This window comes from Leptodactylus fuscus, chromosome 2 (genome assembly GCF_031893055.1).
Source record: "Leptodactylus fuscus isolate aLepFus1 chromosome 2, aLepFus1.hap2, whole genome shotgun sequence".
NCBI lineage: Eukaryota > Metazoa > Chordata > Amphibia > Anura > Leptodactylidae > Leptodactylus > Leptodactylus fuscus.
Window position 1 is genome coordinate 18,352,953 of NC_134266.1, and position 19,477 is coordinate 18,372,429.

General features: G+C 47.4%; 2 protein-coding genes across 3 annotated transcripts; one reads left to right on the top strand and one right to left on the bottom strand.

Annotated features, from left to right (window-relative positions):
- Positions 1-385: 385 nt before the first annotated feature.
- On the bottom strand, positions 386-8,416 carry ATP5PF (ATP synthase peripheral stalk subunit F6). Its single transcript, XM_075263516.1, has 4 exons — positions 8,289-8,416; positions 4,321-4,503; positions 1,706-1,830; positions 386-478 (listed from the first exon to the last, which is right to left on the bottom strand). Exons 2-4 carry the CDS (start codon positions 4,488-4,490, stop codon positions 450-452), a joined length of 324 nt encoding a protein of 107 aa, XP_075119617.1. The 5' UTR covers positions 4,491-4,503; positions 8,289-8,416; the 3' UTR covers positions 386-449.
- A 5,465-nt stretch (positions 8,417-13,881) lies between these two features.
- RDH14 (retinol dehydrogenase 14) lies at positions 13,882-19,258 on the top strand. Of its 2 annotated transcripts, XR_012715033.1 has the most exons (3): positions 13,882-14,252; positions 15,475-17,590; positions 17,695-19,258. XR_012715033.1 is itself a non-coding variant. In XM_075263494.1 (2 exons), the coding sequence occupies exons 1-2, from the start codon at positions 13,896-13,898 to the stop codon at positions 16,090-16,092; spliced, it is 975 nt and encodes a 324-aa protein (XP_075119595.1). In that variant the 5' UTR covers positions 13,882-13,895; the 3' UTR covers positions 16,093-19,258. The 2 variants fall into 2 exon arrangements, 1 of the variants encoding a protein (XP_075119595.1); XM_075263494.1 differs by having other exon boundaries at positions 15,475-19,258.
- The last annotated feature ends 219 nt before the right edge of the window (positions 19,259-19,477 follow it).

The following is a 19,477-nucleotide window of genomic DNA, read 5'->3' on the forward strand; positions in this document are numbered from 1 at the left end:
GCTGGAAGAAGCCAAAGTACAGGCCTACACTTCCGGCACAGCACATTTCGATCACACCATACATTGATGGGATTTAGATTTCTCTTTTCTTCATTCACTTCATTTTGGTAATTGACAACAATAAACTATTAACTCTTCTATTTCTAAAGACAGTCTTACTTTGTGACTATAAAAAAAAATTAAAAATAGCACGGACAACCCAGACACCTTCAGAAGTCTCCCCCATAGTGATAGGGACATAACTTAGATAGAATGTGAGTATATCTTGGGCTTTTCTGGTAAGGTGTCCTAAGGAAAACCAATCAGCAGATCCCCTGCACCCGCCATATTGGACACACAAATCAGTGATGTTGGTTTTCAGAAGAAGCAAACAGACAACTCCAAATGTCATCACCAAAGTGGTTTATTAATTTACTAGAAACATAGATGAGACGGGTCCCGGATACAGATCACTTCTGCACATCCTCCAGTTTTGGCTCTGAAATGCAAAAACAATACAAGGTGAATTATGACAATAGGACTATGGAGGCATATAGCTACATGTATCTCAAAATACTAGTACTACAGACACATGCACAAGAGGGTCTCTAGAAGAGGAGGGGGAGGTCTAGGCCTCGGGCACAGCAGACTGCACATGCCCAGGCCACTAGAAAATGGCCGCTTACACCAGCCTACTGTGAAGTAAATAACATGCGCAGTCGGCTTTGCCCGAGGCCTAGAAGATTGAAACCCAGGATGGAAGAAGACACAGGGAGAGGCCGTATCCCCCTGTGACTACTTCAGATAAATGACTGGAGTCAAACCATGAGAATTGCAACTACAACTTCTAGTCACTTATGTGATCCTTCGTTCACATCTGCATTTGGTATTCCGTTTGGGGGAGTCTTCATGGGGACCCCACTTCCCGAACGGAATACCAAACGCATTTGCTGTGAAGTGAAAGCACACAGACCACATAGACTGTAACGGGGTCCATGTACTTGCTGCGCGCTGCCCGCACGAATCATGTGGACAGGAAAGCAGATTGTGAACTACTTTCCTGTCCGCATGATCCCTGTGGAGATCTGGCAGCAAGCACACGGACCCCATTATAGTCTACGGGGTCCGTGTGCTTTTACTGCACACCACTTGCAATTGCATTTGGCATTCTGTTCGGGAAGGGGGGTCCCCATGAGGACTCCCCCGAACGGAATACCAACACAGATATGGACCAACCCTTAGTGAGAGAGTCGCAGAACGACAGATCTTTGGTTTTGCAATGGGGTCATGGGCCAAGTCGTCCCGTAGCCCTAGTTTCAAAGCCGCATCTAAGTATGAAGACTGCACCAGGTAAGTCCGTGTATCTCAGATGAACAATAGGGATAACTAACAATCACATCTGGATGTCCCAAGTCATGACCAGAGATCGATGAAGGACCCTGAGCTCCCACTGCAAAGCAAAAGCCTCATACAGAAAGGTCAGGCCGGGGCTTCAGTACAGATGGCTTCACACATGCAGCGTGTAATGGCCATCAGATTATAACACTCCACAATCTGGTATATAGGGGTAAGCACCCTTAGCAGTCCGTCTGTTGTGGAACCAAAATTCCCAGCATACATACTTGCACTACTCTGCTTGGAGCTACCCATGGAGGAATAAAGGTGAAGTGAGCAGGCTGGGAGTTGTAGTTCCACAGCAGTAATGATATTACACAACAATACTGACCTTCAAATTTAAAGTCTGGATATTTTTCCAAGTTTCCACCTCCAAATAACCTCTGCAATTTGTCGACGTCTTCTTTTAGCTCTTTCTGGTACTCTGCACCGGCATCCACTGCTCCACCGGATGTTCTACAAAAGTGGAGAGATTATTTTATTGAAGTTACAAGAGGGAAAAAAACAAAACAAACCAAACAAAAAACAAAAACTTTTCACTATGCAAGAGCATGACGTGTGCAGGAAACTCAAAGCTAAGCCATAAGACAGCGAGTACTGCGGCAGGGCCCATGGGGCAACGTACAGTCACGCTAGAAATGTCGTAAAATCACTGAGTTTCTGTATCCGCAATGGGAATCAAGGTCATGGTCACACTTGGAATATTCATCTCTCCCCAATGTCATAACTTTTTGTGATGGTCTTTCGGTGAATACTGCAAATATCTCAATGCAGCCTCAGCGCTACCCCTGTTGGAATGGTCACTGTCACAAGTCAGAAGATGTGCAAGGGCTTCATGGCGCTGACTGCAGTTTGGGACAGATCAGAAATGTTACCCTAGAAGTAAGAAAGTAACAGAGTCTACAGACGAGTTCACACACATAACCATCAGATTATCTGCTAGTTCTGTCCCATAAGGAACCGCTGACGTCATGCAGGAATTGAAATTTGTAAAGATGACCCCATCTAAGACATTTATTTGTCTGACAGATTTGATTTGAACCTCGGAGACTTGCAACGATCTTGCAGAACAAAGGTCTCCAGTCCACAAGATATGCCACAAATGTCTCAAAAGTTGACCCCGCATTTCTCTAAAGGTGGTTGTGCAAGTGCGGCTCTCTCCATTTTCTGTGTGAATTCCAAAAATTGCCAATCTGACAAGCCCAGAGATGTGACCTGCATCTAGCAGACATTGTTACCAGAGATTGCCAAAGAACCTTTCTAACAAGTAGGGACCGTCCAAAGTGCTTTCCCATTACCCACCTTATCTCTCTGGAGAAATGGCAACGCCCTAACCTATCTATCTGCAGGGCTGGGGTGATATGCTGGGTCTGGTAATACTAACCTATCTATCTGCAGGGCTGGGGTGATATGCTGGGTCTGGTGACAGTAACCTATCTATCTGCAGGGCTGGGGTGATATGCTGATTCTGGTGACACTAACCTATCTATCTGCAGGACTGGCGTGATATGCTGGTTCTGGTGACAGTAACCTATCTATCTGCAGGGCTGGGGTGATATGCTGGTTCTGGTGACACTAACCTATCTATCTGCAGGGCTGGGGTGATATGCTGGTTCTGGTGACACTAACCTATCTATCTGCAGGGCTGGGGTGATATGCTGGTTCTGGTGATACTAACCTATCTATCTGCAGGGCTGGGGTGATATACTGGTTCTGGTGACACTAACCTATCTATCTGCAGGGCTGGGGTGATATGCTGGTTCTAGTGACACTAACCTATCTATCTGCAGGGCTGGGGTGATATACTGGTTCTGGTGATAGTAACCTATCTATCTGCAGGGCTGGGGTGATATGATGGTTCTGGTGACACTAACCTATCTATCTGCAGGGCTGGGGTGATATGATGGTTCTGGTGACACTAACCTATCTATCTGCAGGGCTGGGGTGATATGCTGGTTCTGGTGACACTAACCTATCTATCTGCAGGGCTGGGGTGATATGCTGGTTCTGGTGACACTAACCTATCTATCTGCAGGGCTGGGGTGATATGCTGGTTCTGGTGACACTAACCTATCTATCTGCAGGGCTGGGGTGATATGCTGGTTCTAGTGACACTAACCTATCTATCTGCAGGGCTGGGGTGATATACTGGTTCTGGTGATAGTAACCTATCTATCTGCAGGGCTGGGGTGATATACTGGTTCTGGTGACAGTAACCTATCTATCTGCAGGGCTGGGGTGATATACTGGTTCTGGTGATAGTAACCTATCTATCTGCAGGGCTGGGGTGATATGATGGTTCTGGTGACAGTAACCTATCTATCTGCAGGGCTGGGGTGATATGCTGGTTCTGGTGACACTAACCTATCTATCTGCAGGGCTGGGGTGATATGCTGGTTCTGGTGACAGTAACCTATCTATCTGCAGGGCTGGGGTGATATGCTGGTTCTGGTGACAGTAACCTATCTATCTGCAGGGCTGGGGTGATATGCTGGTTCTGGTGACAGTAACCTATCTATCTGCAGGACTGGGGTGATATGCTGGTTCTGGTGACACTAACCTATCTATCTGCAGGGCTGGGGTGATATGCTGGTTCTGGTGACAGACTGCCTTTACAGACTTCCCTTGTGCTAATATTTGAGGATATTGGGGCAGATTCATGAAAACTTGTGTTATTAACTTGACATTATTTATGACGAGTTGGCGCTTTCCCATACACGAGACTTAGGCCGAGTGCATGGAAGGAAATCTACATCAGCGCATAGTGGGTGTAAATTTCCTGCTTCATTTACAGCAGATTTCTGGTATAAATAATAAAAACATTGTGTGCAAAAGATTGCAGCTTTTTATGCCTCGTACACCAGAAGACTACTGCATGGGGCACAATACATCTAGCCCATCCTCTTCATCTCCAGATACTGTGCCCCAAGATCTGCAATTACTTACTGGCTCTTTGTTCTGTATTCACGGATTTTATCAACGAAAAGCTTCTGGATGGGATCCAACTCCTTGGCCTTGTTAAAGGCAATGGCGGTCAGGCCAATATTCCTTCTCAACTGAAGGGAGACGGAGGAGCGGAAGATGGAGGAGAAGCGGAAAAGCTGCTGGAGAACCATGATGTCACGTTACCTAGGAAAATAGAATACATTAGGATTCAGCTTATTGGCCATCACTTAGATCTCGCCACAATCCAAACCTAAAGGAGATGAATACACGACTGGAGATTTACTAAGAAAATCATTCCAAAATTGTGGCGCCATTTGTACAAATAATTCCATCTACCATATATACCCGAGTATAAGCCGACCCGAGTATAAGCCGAGGCCCCTAATTTTACCACAAAAACTGGGAGAACTTATTGACTCGAGTATAAGCCGAGGGGGAGGAAATGCAGCAGCTACTGGAAAATTTCAAAAATTAAAATGGTCGGAGTTTTTGGGTGCAGGAGGTGCTGGGGAAGGGGAGGGGGTGTTTTGGTTGTCTGTCTGCCCCTTCCCTTGAGGACTGTTCCCCCCCACACTTGGAATTCAGCCCGGCTGAATATAGGGGATCTGCAGTGCTCCTATTAACCTCTTCCCGACAGAACAGGAGCGCTGCAGATCCCCTATATTCAGTAGACCGGGCACTGTCAGACACAGGGACACCTAATGTGTATGTGTGTCACAGTCATTTTCTACTTTGAGGGCAGGTTCACACCAGCGCCAGATCTCCGTTATGCAGGTTTCCGTTTCCTGCCCGAGAAACTGGGCAAGAGACGGAAACCGGCAGGCAGTTTTCAAACCCATTCATGGGTTTGAAAAGTGTCCTCCGGTGAGCGTCTTCTACTCTCTGCAGCGAAACCGTTTTTTGTTTTTAACCAGACACAAAGGACTTTGTGTCCAGTTAAAAAAAAAAAAATTGTTTCACCGTCGAGAGCAGAAGACACTTACAAGCGCTCACCGGCGGACACTGAATGTCTGTTTCCCTCTTCTGCCGACAGAAAACGGAAACCTGCATAACAGAGATCGGGTGCTGGTGTGAACCTGCCCTTATATGTATTTTAGGGAAAGGAGTGATTCACAATTTTTATTTTATATTACATTTTTTTTTTAGCTTTTTTTAAATTCACTATTCCCCCTCCTACCCCTTCCCCCCCCCCCCATTTGATTGCAAGTCCCACAGACAGCAATACAAGTGTATTGCCGTCTATGGGAAATTCTATACATTACTATTGTGGAGGGTCATAGACCAGCCGCAATAGTAATATAGCAGTGACAGGCCTGGGAGCCTTCATTAGGCTCCCGGCTGTCATCGGAACAGGTCGGCTCCTGCAGGAGCCGATCTGCAACTTTAAAGGTATGGGGCTGGAGGGGACCGGCCTCAGGGCTAACTTTAAACTTTTTTGATGGAGATGTCGCTGGAGAGAGTTCTTTGGCAGCAGTTTGCCGTTTGAGCGCTGGGCCCCGCCCCCATTGCTGCAAGAGAACTCATATGCATACCGGTAAAAAAACTGTATTTCTACAGAACGGTGGGCCGGAGGCGACTGAGCAAGATAGGAGACGAATAGCCTTTCTTAAGGCTATTCTGATGTGGTAAATATAAAAAATGTTGGTTTAGTGGTAGAATCCCTTTAAGGCTAAAGCCCCACACTGCAGAAACGCAGCTGTTTTGGTTGGAGATTTTTTTTTTTTTTTTAATCCAAAGCCAAGAATGGCTACAAACAGAATGAGAAATATCTAGGAAGTTCTTATACTTCAGCTTTCTGCACAATGCACGCCTAAATTTGGCTAAAAAAAAAAAAAACGCAGCAAAATCTGCAAAAGAAAAAACAAAGCTTTGTTTCCACAACATGGGGCCTCAGCCTAAGACAGTCGATCTAGTTTTCTGTCTGCAGGTGACGTGCGCGGAGAGCACATGGACCCCATTATAGTCTATGGGGTCCGTGTGCTTTCAGTGCTCACCACTTGCCAGTGCATTCAGTAGTCCACTTGAGATGGGGGTCCCCATGAGGACTCCCCTGAACGGATTACCAACGCAGACGTGAACGAGGCCTAACTTTTGGACTGCATTAGTAAACCTGCCCCCGTGTCCTGGAGGACCTAACAAAAATATAACGTAAGGGCTGTCCTCCAATAAGAGCTGACAGGGAAATATGGATCAAGTATATTCCAATAATCCAGAATCTTTGTCCTGTTGGGATATACAGCAGTGGTTTGTATATGGGAAGATTGGGGGAGGAATCGGAGCTATGGGCAAACAATCCTATGTGCAAGGTCAACGTCAAACAGGAACCTTCCGAAGGGCTGACAAAGTTTAGCTTAAAAGTCCTTTGGATAGGGGATAACTGAGTAGTGGGAGGTAGGAAAAGACTCACTGGCGTTTATATCAGGGGAGAAGGAAGGTGGACTAAATCTGGGACCCCCAAATACTATGGTGACACAATTCTCCCCCTGGGTTATTTTATGGGGCTGCTAGTCACACAATTGTAACAAATGAGGATTTCCGTTGACGGGCTCAACCTTTAAAGCGCAACTAAACAATATTTCTAAAATACGTAATATATCTTAACAAATTTTAGCCCCTTTGTGTGAAATCCGGCATTTCTTTATTCTTTCCCAGGCATCATAAATCCTCACCAAGACGACAGTCGTGCTCATATTGTTTCCAGAGATATCAAAAGCTCAACATATTGATAACTGGCGATATCTCTGGAAACAAAGACAGACAGAACCACCATCTTGGTGAATGAAAGCTGACAATCTCCTCATTGCTATGTCACCAAGACATAATGCAAATGAATGGGAGCTGAGCCGCTATGGCTGGTGGACAGAAAACGGAACTGGCGTGTGTCACCGATATCTGTAAAATAGATTAGTCGTATCATTATGGTAGGCCATCACTTTATGATTGCTGGGGGTCCGACCTCTGGGACCTTCACCTTTCCCGAGAATGAAGAAGTCACAGAATTGATCAAGTGCTAAAGTCTCTCTCAGGTGCTCCAATCTCTCACCATGCACGCAAGTGAAGCACAACAAGTGGTCAGGGCGCCTCTCTCGGACATTGCACCAATGCTGTAACCCCTTCATTCTCAGGATATTTGGAGGTCGTACACCTATCAGTGCTAAAGTGACGGCATAGTCACTTTATCCTATGGAATGACCCTTAAAAGACACTTACCAGGCTAAATAATTGAGGATCTACCCCTAGGACAGGTCAAAAATTAGAAACCGTCATCTGGAAACCCAAACAACCATGTGTTTAAGGAGGCTGCAGTGTTACCAAGCACGGTGCTATACATTCATATAGTGCCGAGGCTCAGTATCACTCGAATGGGACTGAGCTGCGATCAGGATAGGTCATCCATTGAAAAGTCCCAGAAAATCCATTTACTATTGTCCTCTATGGAGGGCGGCAGACATAAGACGATGCATGCTTGTAATAATATCTGGGGTGACTATAACTTGTACCCAAGTCTCCCACTTTCATGTATAAGACGTTGTGGGCCTGTCGTGTCACCTTCTCCTCTCAGTGCCCTTCACCTATAGATGACATTTCCACTAGGAGACCTTCAGTCATGTCCCGCAAAACTGAAAAGTTGCAGAACGGTGCAGGTAATGAGTCTGACAGCAGAAAGAAAAAGATTATTAACCCCCCCCCCCCTCAATGTAATGGTACAATCGATCACATATAGATAATATAGACATAGACTGTACCATTACTTGGATATGGGGGGTGATTCTATTTATACGTATATAGGCAGCAGCTTTAGGTGACACGCTAGTGTCCTCATATACAGGCCTCTGCATGGAGAAACCTAAGCCTGCAGCTCGGTGCTACAATACAAGAGCCTGCACTATAAGAACCCCCATATACACCGCAGCCTTGCTATATACCCTCCATTCATCATCCCCCGTACACAGCAATCACCGGCTCACCTCTCCCCGGGTACAGCGGAGCGGTCACCTTGCTGTCCTATCACCGTGTGCAGCAGCCTGATGACGTCAGACGTAGATCACGCCGGGCGAAAGCTCCGCCCCTTGAGGTGACGCGCTGCAGGACGAAGTGTCAAAGCTGTGTGCACATGCGCAAAGTATGCTTCTTACGTTCTCCAGTCACGTGATTTAGACTGCTGCCGTGCGGGTCCAGTGGACTACAAGTCCCAGAAGGCTGTGCAAAATTGTACTGCCGTTATTTTTTAATTGAAAAAAAAAAACCAAAAACGTATTGCAACAATTAATAGTATTTCACTAAACTTATAAATTCACATTATTGCTTTAGTTTCTATTTTCAGATGGCTAAAGCTATTATTCATCTGTTCCTGAGAAAGTTGGGTGACTTTATCTGTCATTAGAACTGTGTTTGGACTTGTCACTCTGCTTTCCTAGGATCCTAAGTAAGGGCATATTCGCATTGTGTGTTTTTCATGCAGCTTTCATTGCATGTTCATTCTTGGCTAGTGTCAGGTGAACTGTGGCAGATATCACATTGGAAAAATCAGCAGTGTGAACATAGCCTTATGTCATTAGTGCAGCACATACACTATGTGATCAAAAGTATCCAGACACCCCCAATAACATATGTTTTTCCTATTAGGTGCATTGTGCTGCCCCCTACTGCCAGGTCCAGTGGCGGATCCAGGGTTTGTGGGGCCCTGGGCAATTGACTTTGGCGGGGCCCTACACGCAGCGCGCCGCAGCAAATTAGGCCCCGCCCACTTTTATGTTGACTCCGCCCATTGTCATTCATTTTTCATGTGATTCCACACAGTATAATCCTCCTACAGTCACCCGTAAATTATATGTTCCCCCTCCATCTCTCCCCATTTTCATATACACCCTTCATCTACCCCTAGTTTCATGTCCCCCCCTCTATCTCTGTCCCCAGTTTCATGCCATTCTCCCCCTTTATCTGCCCACAGTTTCATGTCCCCCCCCCCCCCGTCTCTGCCCCAGTGTCATGCCGTTCTCCCCCCTTCATCTGCCCCAATGTCATGCCATTCTCCCCCCCTTCATCTGCCCCAGTGTGCCATCCCCCCCTTCATCTGCCCCAGTATCATGCCATTCTCCCCCCTTCATCTGCCCCAGTGTCATGCCGTTCTCCCCCTCTTCATTTGCCCCAGTGTCATGCCGTTCTCGCCCCTTCATCTGCCCCAGTGTCATGCTGTTCTCCCCCCTCCATCCACCCCAGTGTCATGCTATTCTCCCCCTTTCATCTGCCTCAGTGTCATGCCGTTCTCCCCCCCTTCATTTGCCACAGTGTCATGCCGTTCTCCCCCCCCTCCATCTGCCCCAGTGTCATGCCGTTCTCCCCCCTTCATCTGCCCCAGTGTCATGCTGTTCTCCCCCCCTCCATCTGCCCCAGTGTCATGCCGTTCTCCCCCCTTCATCTGCCCCAGTGCCATGCTGTTCTCCCCCCTTCATCTGCCCCAGTGCCATGCCGTTCTCCCCCCTCCATCTGCCCCAGTGCCATGCTGTTCTCCCCTCTTCATCTGCCCCAGTGCCATGCTGTTCTCCCCCCTCCATCTGCCCCAGTGTCATGCTGTTCTCTCCCCCTCCATCTGCCCCAGTGTCATGCTGTTCCCCCCTCCCCTTTATTTGCCCCCCAGTTTCTTTGGGCCCCCTCCATCTCTGTCCCCAGTGTCATGCCGTTCTTTCCCCACCCCCTTCATCTTCCCCAGTGTCATGCCGTTCCCTCCCTCTACTTCATTTGCTCCCCAGTTTCATGGGCCCCCTTCATTATGTTCCACCTTAATATTTAATACAAAACAAACACTTACACTCACCTTCTATCACTCACCTTCCATCGTTCCCCCGACGCTCCTCTCTCTCACTCCAGTCACATACGCGATGCAGGAGCTGTGACCTCAGCTCCTGCTTAGCTGCGGCCCGACTTGCGTGTGTAAGCGTGATGTGATGACGTCATCGCGCCTACACACGCAAGCCGGGCCGGAGCTTTAAAGCAGGAGCTGAGCTCACAGCTCCTGCTTTAATCGCAATTCAGCTCATCGGCGGATGGACGCCGATGAGCTGAAATCGTGACAGGCAAGTGCCGGGGGGCCCCCAGAGGCTCTGTGGGCCCCGGCACTTGCCCGACTATGCCGAACTGATCGGGACCATTTTGTTAGGGCCGGGCCGCTAAGCGCGGGGCCCTGGGCGGTTGCCCGGCTCGCCCGGCCCTGGATCCGCCCCTGGCCAGGTCCTCCATATCAGCGACCTCAGTAAACATTAGACATCGTGAGAGAGCAGAATGGGGCGCTCCATAGAACTCACGGACTTCAAACGTGGTAGGTGATTGGGTGCCACACATCACACAGGTCAATGCCACACGACGCCTCGCTTGGTGTAAGGAGCGTAAACATTGGACGATTGAACAGTGGAAAAACGTTGTGTGGAGTGACGAATCACGGTACACAATGTGGCGATCCGATGGCAGGGTGTGGGTATGGCGAATGCCCGGTGAACGTCATCTGCCAGCGTGTGTAGTGCCAACAGTAAAATTCGGAGGCGGTGGTGTTATGGTGTGGTGGTTTTTTTTCATGGAGGGGGCTTGCACCCCTTGTTGTTTTGCGTGGCACTATCACAGCACAGGCCTACATTGATGTATTAAACACCTTCTTGCTTCCCACTGTTGAAGAGCAATTCGGGGATGGCGATTGCATCTTTCAACACGATTGAGCACCTGTTCATACTGCACGGCCTGTGGCGGAGTGGTTACACCACAATAACATCTCTGTAATGGACTGACCTGCACAGAGTCCTGACTTGAATCCTATAGAACACCTTTGGGATGTTTTGGAACGCCAACTTCGTGCCAGGCCTCACCGACCTACATTGATACCTCTCCTCAGTGCAGCACTCCGTGAAGAATGGGCTGCCATTCCCCAAGAAACCTTCCAGCACCTGATTGAACGTCTGCCTGCGAGAGAGGAAGCCGTCATCAAGGCTAAGGGTGGGCCAACACCATATTGTATCCAGCATTACCAATGGAGGGCGCCACCAACTTGTAAGTCATTTTCAGCCAGGTGTCCGGATACTTTTGATCACATAGTGTAGCTTTACCATTCAGGAGTGTAGCAGAGCTGGGTTACATCCCCTATGGGAGCTGCAATAGTGATTCTTATGGTGCGGTCATGTGCCCGGAGCTACCTGATGCATAACCTGAACCAATCTGGATGCCAAGGCATATCTCCCAACTAGCTCGGATTAAGTGAGACAGTCCTTGATTTTGGGTAATGTCCCATTGTCCAGAGAGACAAGGGATATAATCCTAGGATCGAATCCAGCCAAGGACAACATCAAAGAGTTTGTATGTTCTTCCTGGGTTTCCTCCAAAGACATACTGATGAGATTTAGATGGTGAGTAGAGATGAGCGAGTACTGTTGGGATCAGCCGATATAAATGAATAGAAATGAATGGACGTAGCCAGCACGCGGGGGGTTAAGCGGCCGGCCGCCATCAAAGCGGAAGTACCAGGTGCGTCCATTCATTTCTATGGAGCGTGCTGTTCGGATCGGCTGATCCGAACAGTACTCGCTCATCTCTAATGGTGAGCTCTATAGGAGACAGCGCTGTAGAATATGATGGCGCTATATAAGTAAGCAAAATAAATAACCATAGGCAGGGGTGACGTACTGACATAACTACATTATATCTTCTACTGCTAAGTTACGAAAGTAGATGTACTGTGGGGGAAAGCTTGTCATTTTTGTGATTTAGTTTTGCTGGGGGCCACAAGGAGAGGACCATTACACAGTGGGGATCATTATACTGTTGGGTTCATTATACTGTGGGAGCCACAAGCAGTGGGGCCATTATACCAAGGGGACGATATTGAAGGGGCAGTTATACTTTGGATATAATAGGGAAGGGGTCTTTATACTGTTGGAGGCCCAAACATGGGTCTATTATACTGTGGGGGACACAATGAAGGGTCCATTATACTGTGGGTGTTACAATAAGGGGACCGTTAAACTGTGTGAGGGCTGAAAGGAACATGGTCGGGAAAGTAATTCATGGCCGAATCCTTTACATGGTGGATACCACCAGCTCAAGAGGCTCACTGACTTATAATGGGATCTGTCAGGTTTCAATCAGTTGGCATTTTATTGTAAAAAATATAACTGTGTGTGCTGCAATATTATTTCTTCCATTTCTGACAGAATATGTAATTCAGATGTGATCTGTGAACATGAACTAAAATAAGAGCCTAGGTTATCTTTAGTATCGAAACCTGTGTGCATGTGCCGTGTCCATGGTTGAATGGCACAGACAATACGTGGATGATATCACTTTGCCGCGCCTGCCCTCACGGACTCATTAACTTCTTTCAGTGCCCGGGCCACAAACCAGACAGGTATAAGACCTCTGTTGAATTTTTCCCCAGCACATGGCTCCTTACATGGACATGTGATAAAACCCAGCATACAGTTGATTCGAATACCTCGCTTCCATAGGACTGAATGGGAGCGTGTGAACAGCAAGGGGTTAAGCACCGGCCGCTTCCAATCATTCCTATGGAGCGAGGTATTTGAAACTATAGTTTCGAATACTATTTGCTCATCTCTAAACCCCCCTAACGGAATACCGAACGCATTGGCAAGCGGTGAGCTTATGAAAGCACACGGACCCCATAGACTATAATGGGGTCCGTGTGTTTAACGCGCGGAACATGCGGACAGGAAAGTACCCTATGAACTACCTTCCTCTCCGCATGACTCGTGCGGACTCCACGTGGAAAACACATGGACCCCATTATAGTCTGTGTGCATTCATAAGCTCACCGCTTGTCAGTGCGTTCGATATTCCATTCGGGGGGCCTCATGCGGACAACCTGAATGGAATACTGAACGGTAGATATAAACCAGGCCTGACAATATGCATGGAGGATGAGAGTCGTCTGGGAATTGTATAACAAGTGGCGTGACATTGGTACCGCTTGTCTGACAGCACTGTGGGCAAGTCGTAAGCACAATTGAAGCTGTGGGCCTCATTCAAGTGCAAATTACACCAGGTTCACACTAGCACTGACTGTCCCTTGTTCGGGTCTCTCAGATGTGCACCCTAACAGGGGGATTACGGTAGGTTAACATCTGTGTTCAGATTTCCGTTCTTGAGGACACAAAAAATGGAACCCCAATCTGCTTAAAAACCAGTTACTCGAAGACCCCATATGTTATAATGGGTCCGCCGGGTATCTACCCTACAGAAGAGAAAGACAGGTTAGTGCAGATGTAAACAAAGCCTAAGGGTAAAGTGTATGGGCCTATTTCCAGGTGATCTAACAGGGAGCAGGTAACATGATTATTATTTTATAGCAGAGCGCGCCTTTCCCTGCCTTTATGCTAGGCCCCCATGTCTGCCATTCTACAATACCAAGTACCCTGCTGCAGTTGCCTATAGCAACCAATCAGATGAGCGCTTTCATTTTCTGGGTAATGAGAGCCGCGCTGTGATTGGTTGCCCGGGTGTCTGCGCCGCTCTGTGTATACAGGTGACATCTATAACCTTCCCATAGTCCTGTCAGGGATCTGCCCACAACCAGTATGGCGGGCGGCTCCTCGGCGCTGATGGTGGCTGCAGCCGTAGCGTTGGGCGGCGGGCTGATCTTCGTAGCTCGCCGACTGATGAGCAGCAGCAGTGCCCGGGCCGCGGCCTCCGCTCTTATGCGGGGGAAGACGGTGATTATCACTGGGGCTAACTGCGGCATAGGCCGGGCCACTGCTGCCGAGCTGCTGAGACTGGAGGCCCGGGTCATACTGGCGTGCCGAGACCCGGAGAGGGCGGAAGAGGCGGCCAGAGAACTGCGGGAGGAGACCGGGGACAGCGGGGAGGTTGTGGTGAAGCAGCTGGACCTGAGCTCACTGACGTCCGTGCGGCGCTTCTGTCAGGAGATAGTGAGGGTGGGTTATGGCATATGTGTGTGTAATATATATATATATGTGTGTGTGTGTATATAGATGTGTGTATAGTGTGTGTAATATAAATGTGTATACCAGACCTGGGTAGAAGAATGTTTATGTACAGTATATGTATACTGTATAAATGTATATACCAATCATTGGCAGGTGTGTATATGTACACTGTATAAATGTGTATACATGACATGGGTAGATGTGTGCGGACAGTATAATGCATACTGTATATATGTATACACCTGACATTGGTAGATGTGTATATGTATAATGGCTATGTATACCGTCTCCATGCGTATATTTATGACTTCTTTCTGGATCCTGTTATAGGCTGTCATGTACCCAGATTTTCTAGACCAAGGCCCGGTTCTGGGGAATCCGAATGGAAACCTATACGCATTACAAAGTGGTTACCTGGGAAAACCAGCAGACCCCACAGACTATAATGGGGTCCGTGTGGTTTCTGCACGAGACATGCAGAGGAGAGGAAAGTGCTACTTGCAGGACTCTTCTCTCTGCATGATCTGTGTGGAAACTATTATAGTCTATGGGGTCCGCTTGTTTTCCCAGGTAACCGCTATTTAATGTGTATAGGTTTCAGTTCGGGGGTCCCCAAGCGGATTCCCCGCATGCTGATGTGAACCAGGCCTTAGTTTAAGGCTAAGGCCCCATGTTGCAGAAACGCGTCTCTCATATATTTGCAGTTTATATGGAGTTGTACTAATCTGACATTATAGTCTTTTAGCAGTATGTACAGAGATGATTAAAGAGGTATATTTATAGAAGATTAACTGCTGATCGTTGGGGGTCCCGCTGTGGAGATTCTCACTGATCCTGAGAATGAGGGGTGTGTAACCCGTATTGTGACTATAGTGCAGGGTGAGACAGATGTGCCCCTGCTCCATTCATTTAGCTGTAGTACAGGAGGGAATGAACCTGCATCCACCACCGCTGCATTCAGAATGGGGCAAAGCACCCCCATACTCAGGATCAGCAATTTATCCTCCATCCTAAGGCCATAACATAGCTCAAACTTGGTCTCCAACCCTTGCAAAGCTACAACTCCCAGCATGCCTGGACAGCTGCAGTGATGGTTCCACAACAAGTTGGAGCCCACTACTCTAGGACACCAGGGGGGGTCTCTGTGATAGCGATAATTGTATTTCCACTGAACATTAGTTTAATGTTTCTTCTTACAATTTTCTTCCAGGAGGAGCCTAAACTTGATGTACTGATCAACAACGCCGGGGTCTTCCAGTGCCCCTATACCAAGACTGAAGAGGGCTTTGAGCTGCAGTTTGGGGTAAACCACTTGGGTCACTTCCTGCTCACTCATCTGCTGCTCGGCCTCCTGAAGAGCTCGGCCCCCAGCAGGATTGTGGTCGTCTCCTCCAAACTATACAAATACGGGGAGATCAATTTTGACGACCTAAACAGTGAAAAAAGCTACAGCCGAAGCTCTGCCTATAGTCGCAGCAAACTAGCCAATATCCTGTTCACTAGAGAGCTGGCGAGGCGGCTGGAGGGTAGCGGGGTCACCATCAATGTACTGCACCCCGGGATAGTCCGAACCAATCTAGGACGCCATATTAATATTCCTGTCCTGGTAAAGCCCCTCTTCAATGTGGTGTCCTGGGCTTTCTTTAAATCCCCCGTTGAAGGAGCTCAGACCTCCGTGTACTTGGCCTCCTCTCCTGAAGTAGAGGGGGTGTCTGGAAAATACTTTGGGGACTGCAAAGAGGAAGAACTTTTACCGAAAGCTATGGATGATTTGGTGGCCAGGAAACTCTGGGATATCAGTGAAGTTATGGTGGGACTTATTAAGTAAGGAGCAGAACTGATCATCTGAGGACCCAAGGAGGAATGGCTGGACAAGCGAATTTCTGAAGAAAGCTCCCTGTGAACTCGCTTGTAAATGTTAGTCCTTATGTCGTCCTCTCCCATCTGTTTGTGGGTGACAATTATTCGGCTGAGGCCCCACGCTGTGGAAAAGCTGCATTTTTTTGTTTGTATTTTTTCACAGCGGTTTTTGAGCCAAAGCCAGAAGTGGCTTCAAATGGAACAGGGAATATAAGGCTTAGCTCACACGGGCACGGAATAGTATATTTTGGTCCGCGTCAACATCGGGACCAAAATACGCCTGCCGCAACTGTCAGTCAATGAATGGGCCTAGTCCAGAGGCTGCTGCTGCGAGGCCTGAATCCGCCTGAAGAAAGGGCAGCTCGCTTCTTTTTTCCGTGAGCGGCAACATGCTAGCGGTCTCCATAGACCACCATTGTGAGGGGGCGGATTATGACGTGGATTCTGCACCAAAATCCGCCCCCTCTGTCCCTGTGTGAACGGGCCCTAAAGGAAGCTTTGACCCAGGTTCTTTCCTTTTATCTCCTTCAGAGGCTTAAAGTGCAACGAAACTTTAATTTTCTGGCAGTATTTGTCAGTAATACATTTCTTAATACAGTTTATTAACTAATTTTGTCTCCTTTCTGAGAAATCCAAATGTAAATTGTGAGCCCCATAGAGGGATATATGATATAGGGATCACAATGTACATTTTTCCTATCAGTATGTCTTTGTAGAATGGGAGGAAATCCACACAAACACGGGGAGAACATACAAACTCCTTGCAGATGTTGTTCCTGGCGGGACTCAAACCCAGGACTCCGGCGCTGCAAGGCTGCAGTGCTAACCACTGAGCCACCATGCTGCTCCCAATCCAATTTTTTTTTCATTCTTCCCCTTGTTTCATATGAAAGAGGAGAATCTCCTCTTTTATATAACCCCAAAAGCAAGATTATCCGTTTTATAATGTCTAAGATCTACCTGTATGACGTGACCCTTCCCCACCCTCATTTTCTCTACATGTTACACAGCCCCCTATTCCATACACTGCAGCATTCAGTGAGAGGCAGGAACAGCTCTCAATACAGAAACAAGGGGAAGAATGGAACAATGCAAGATTTCACAGAAAGGAGACCAAATTTCATTTCATTTATATTACAAAATGTATTTGTGACACAAACCCTGCCAGAAAATAAAAGTTGTCCAAAAGTTTAGTTATTCTTTTATGTTGAGCCTTTACAGGGGAGGGGGAATGCTTAAGAAAAACCATTTTAGGGCGGGGCCCCAAGGGCCGGAAACACTGAAATTTGGCCGTGGGAAAAATTGCTGCATTTTACAGTACTTGCAAAGTGGATGGGATTCATGTGAATCTCATCCCCACTTTGCGGAAAAAATCGCAGTGATTTCCAAAACCGTTGCGGTTCTAAAAATTGCAGCATGTCAATTATATGTACGGAAACGCCGGCGACTTTCCCATAGATGTAATGGTAACAGAAAGTCAGTGGAGGAAAACTCTGAGAACTTTCTGTTCACAGCGCTGTGGGAAGAACCGCAATGCGATCACACCGCGGTTGTTCCCACAGCGCTTTAGCGCGGCGGTTCTAGCCTGTGGTGCCTTAGCCTAATATGGGATTGGGGGTCCGGCACCCCCACCAATCAGCAGTTCATTTCCTAGAGGAAGTAGTTAGTACTGCAGCTCAGCTGGGTTCACATCGGCGTTGTCGTCTCCGCACCTAATCCGTTTCTGTGATCCATCGAAAGATCATAAAAACCAATAAGAAGGGTCCAGTTAAAAATAATCCAGGGCTTTCAGTGGGTTTTTATAACCTCCTCTGGTGTGCGTTTGAAGCTTTTCCTCTGTGTTTCCGCTATTTGTGATGGAGACAAAATTCGGACTTGCAAGACTTTTGTGACCGACACCAATGAGTCAGGCTTGGTTCGCAGTTGCGCTTATCTCTCTTGCAGAGGACCCGAATGACAGGGAGCAGTTACCTGTGGACCCTATAGACACCCCCATATCACATACTCATGACTAGAGATGAGCGAGTACTGTTCGGATCAGCCGATCCGAACAGCACGCTCGTATAGAAATGAATGGACGTGGCCGGCACGCAGGGGGTTAAGCGGCTGGCCGCCGTCAAAGCGGAAGTACCAGGTGCGTCCATTCATTTCTATGGAGCTTGCTGTTCGGATCGGCTGATCCGAACAGTACTCGCTCATCTCTACTCATGACCTATGTTGGGGGGCAGGTCATTAGTATGAAAAACAATTTTGGGGCTCGACAACCCCTTTAATGACTTGTCCTAAAGATTAACCCACAGGGATTGTCGCCAAGCTGCTGGGGTACAGCACAGTTGCCCAGGTAGGAGATATGGGAATTGAGGATTTTGCAAATTTAGGTAAAATAATTGCGGGTTCTGTGAGAACTGTGCTGGTGCTTAGGTTAGTCACCCAGCTTTCCAAGTAAAAGAAATGACTAATGTTCATAGTCAAGCCAATAACGTATAACATGTGGATGATGTGGGCACCCCCGACATAGATATGCTGTAATAGATCACTGGTTAAGGGGTTCCCTCTTTCACCCCATCAACATAACTGTGGGGTACAGAATAGAGGTCATGGTACCTGGGGCCAAACTCTACCGTATCCTGAAAGGGTCAAACCATTGAAAATAACATTTTAACAACCTTACCAAGAATAACAGCAATACCAGACGCAGCCATAGGCAAGGGGGGCGCTGTTTCATTAAAGTGCTTTGAGCATAAGTGTATTCAGACAATTGTAGAAAGTTTCTGCACTGATTTATTTGAATGATATCAGACATTTGCCTAGAATGTGTACAGTGTGTATAGGATATAATGTGTGTGTATATAGGATATATATAATGTGTGTATAGGATATAATGTGTGTTTTGCTTCCACAAGGCCCGCCATGTATTTTAGACTTGCGAATAAGTCATGACGTGTCATTCCTTGGACACCAGGTACGCAGAGCACTGGGCAAATTTTTATTAAACGGGTCATTATACAATCAGTATTTACTGTGAGAGTCCTTTATGGGGATCTGACCATCGATACTGAAGTAGATCCTTACTTATAACTGCTGTGACGTCCAAGCTTCTATAATCTCTTCATTAAAGGACTTGTCCAGGACTGTATTGATTGCTGTGGCCTCTTCATTACATACAAAGCACAGCGCCATACAGCGTATAGTGGTTGGACTTGGTATTGCAGCTCAGCACTATTCCTTTGAAGGAGACTGGGCTGCAGCACAGAGAAGAAAGTCTTATCCATGGAGGACACAACTTGCCCCTTTCAGACCACCACCAGACATCTTGGGGAGCCCATGCCTTGATGGATCGGAGATTTTTTAAT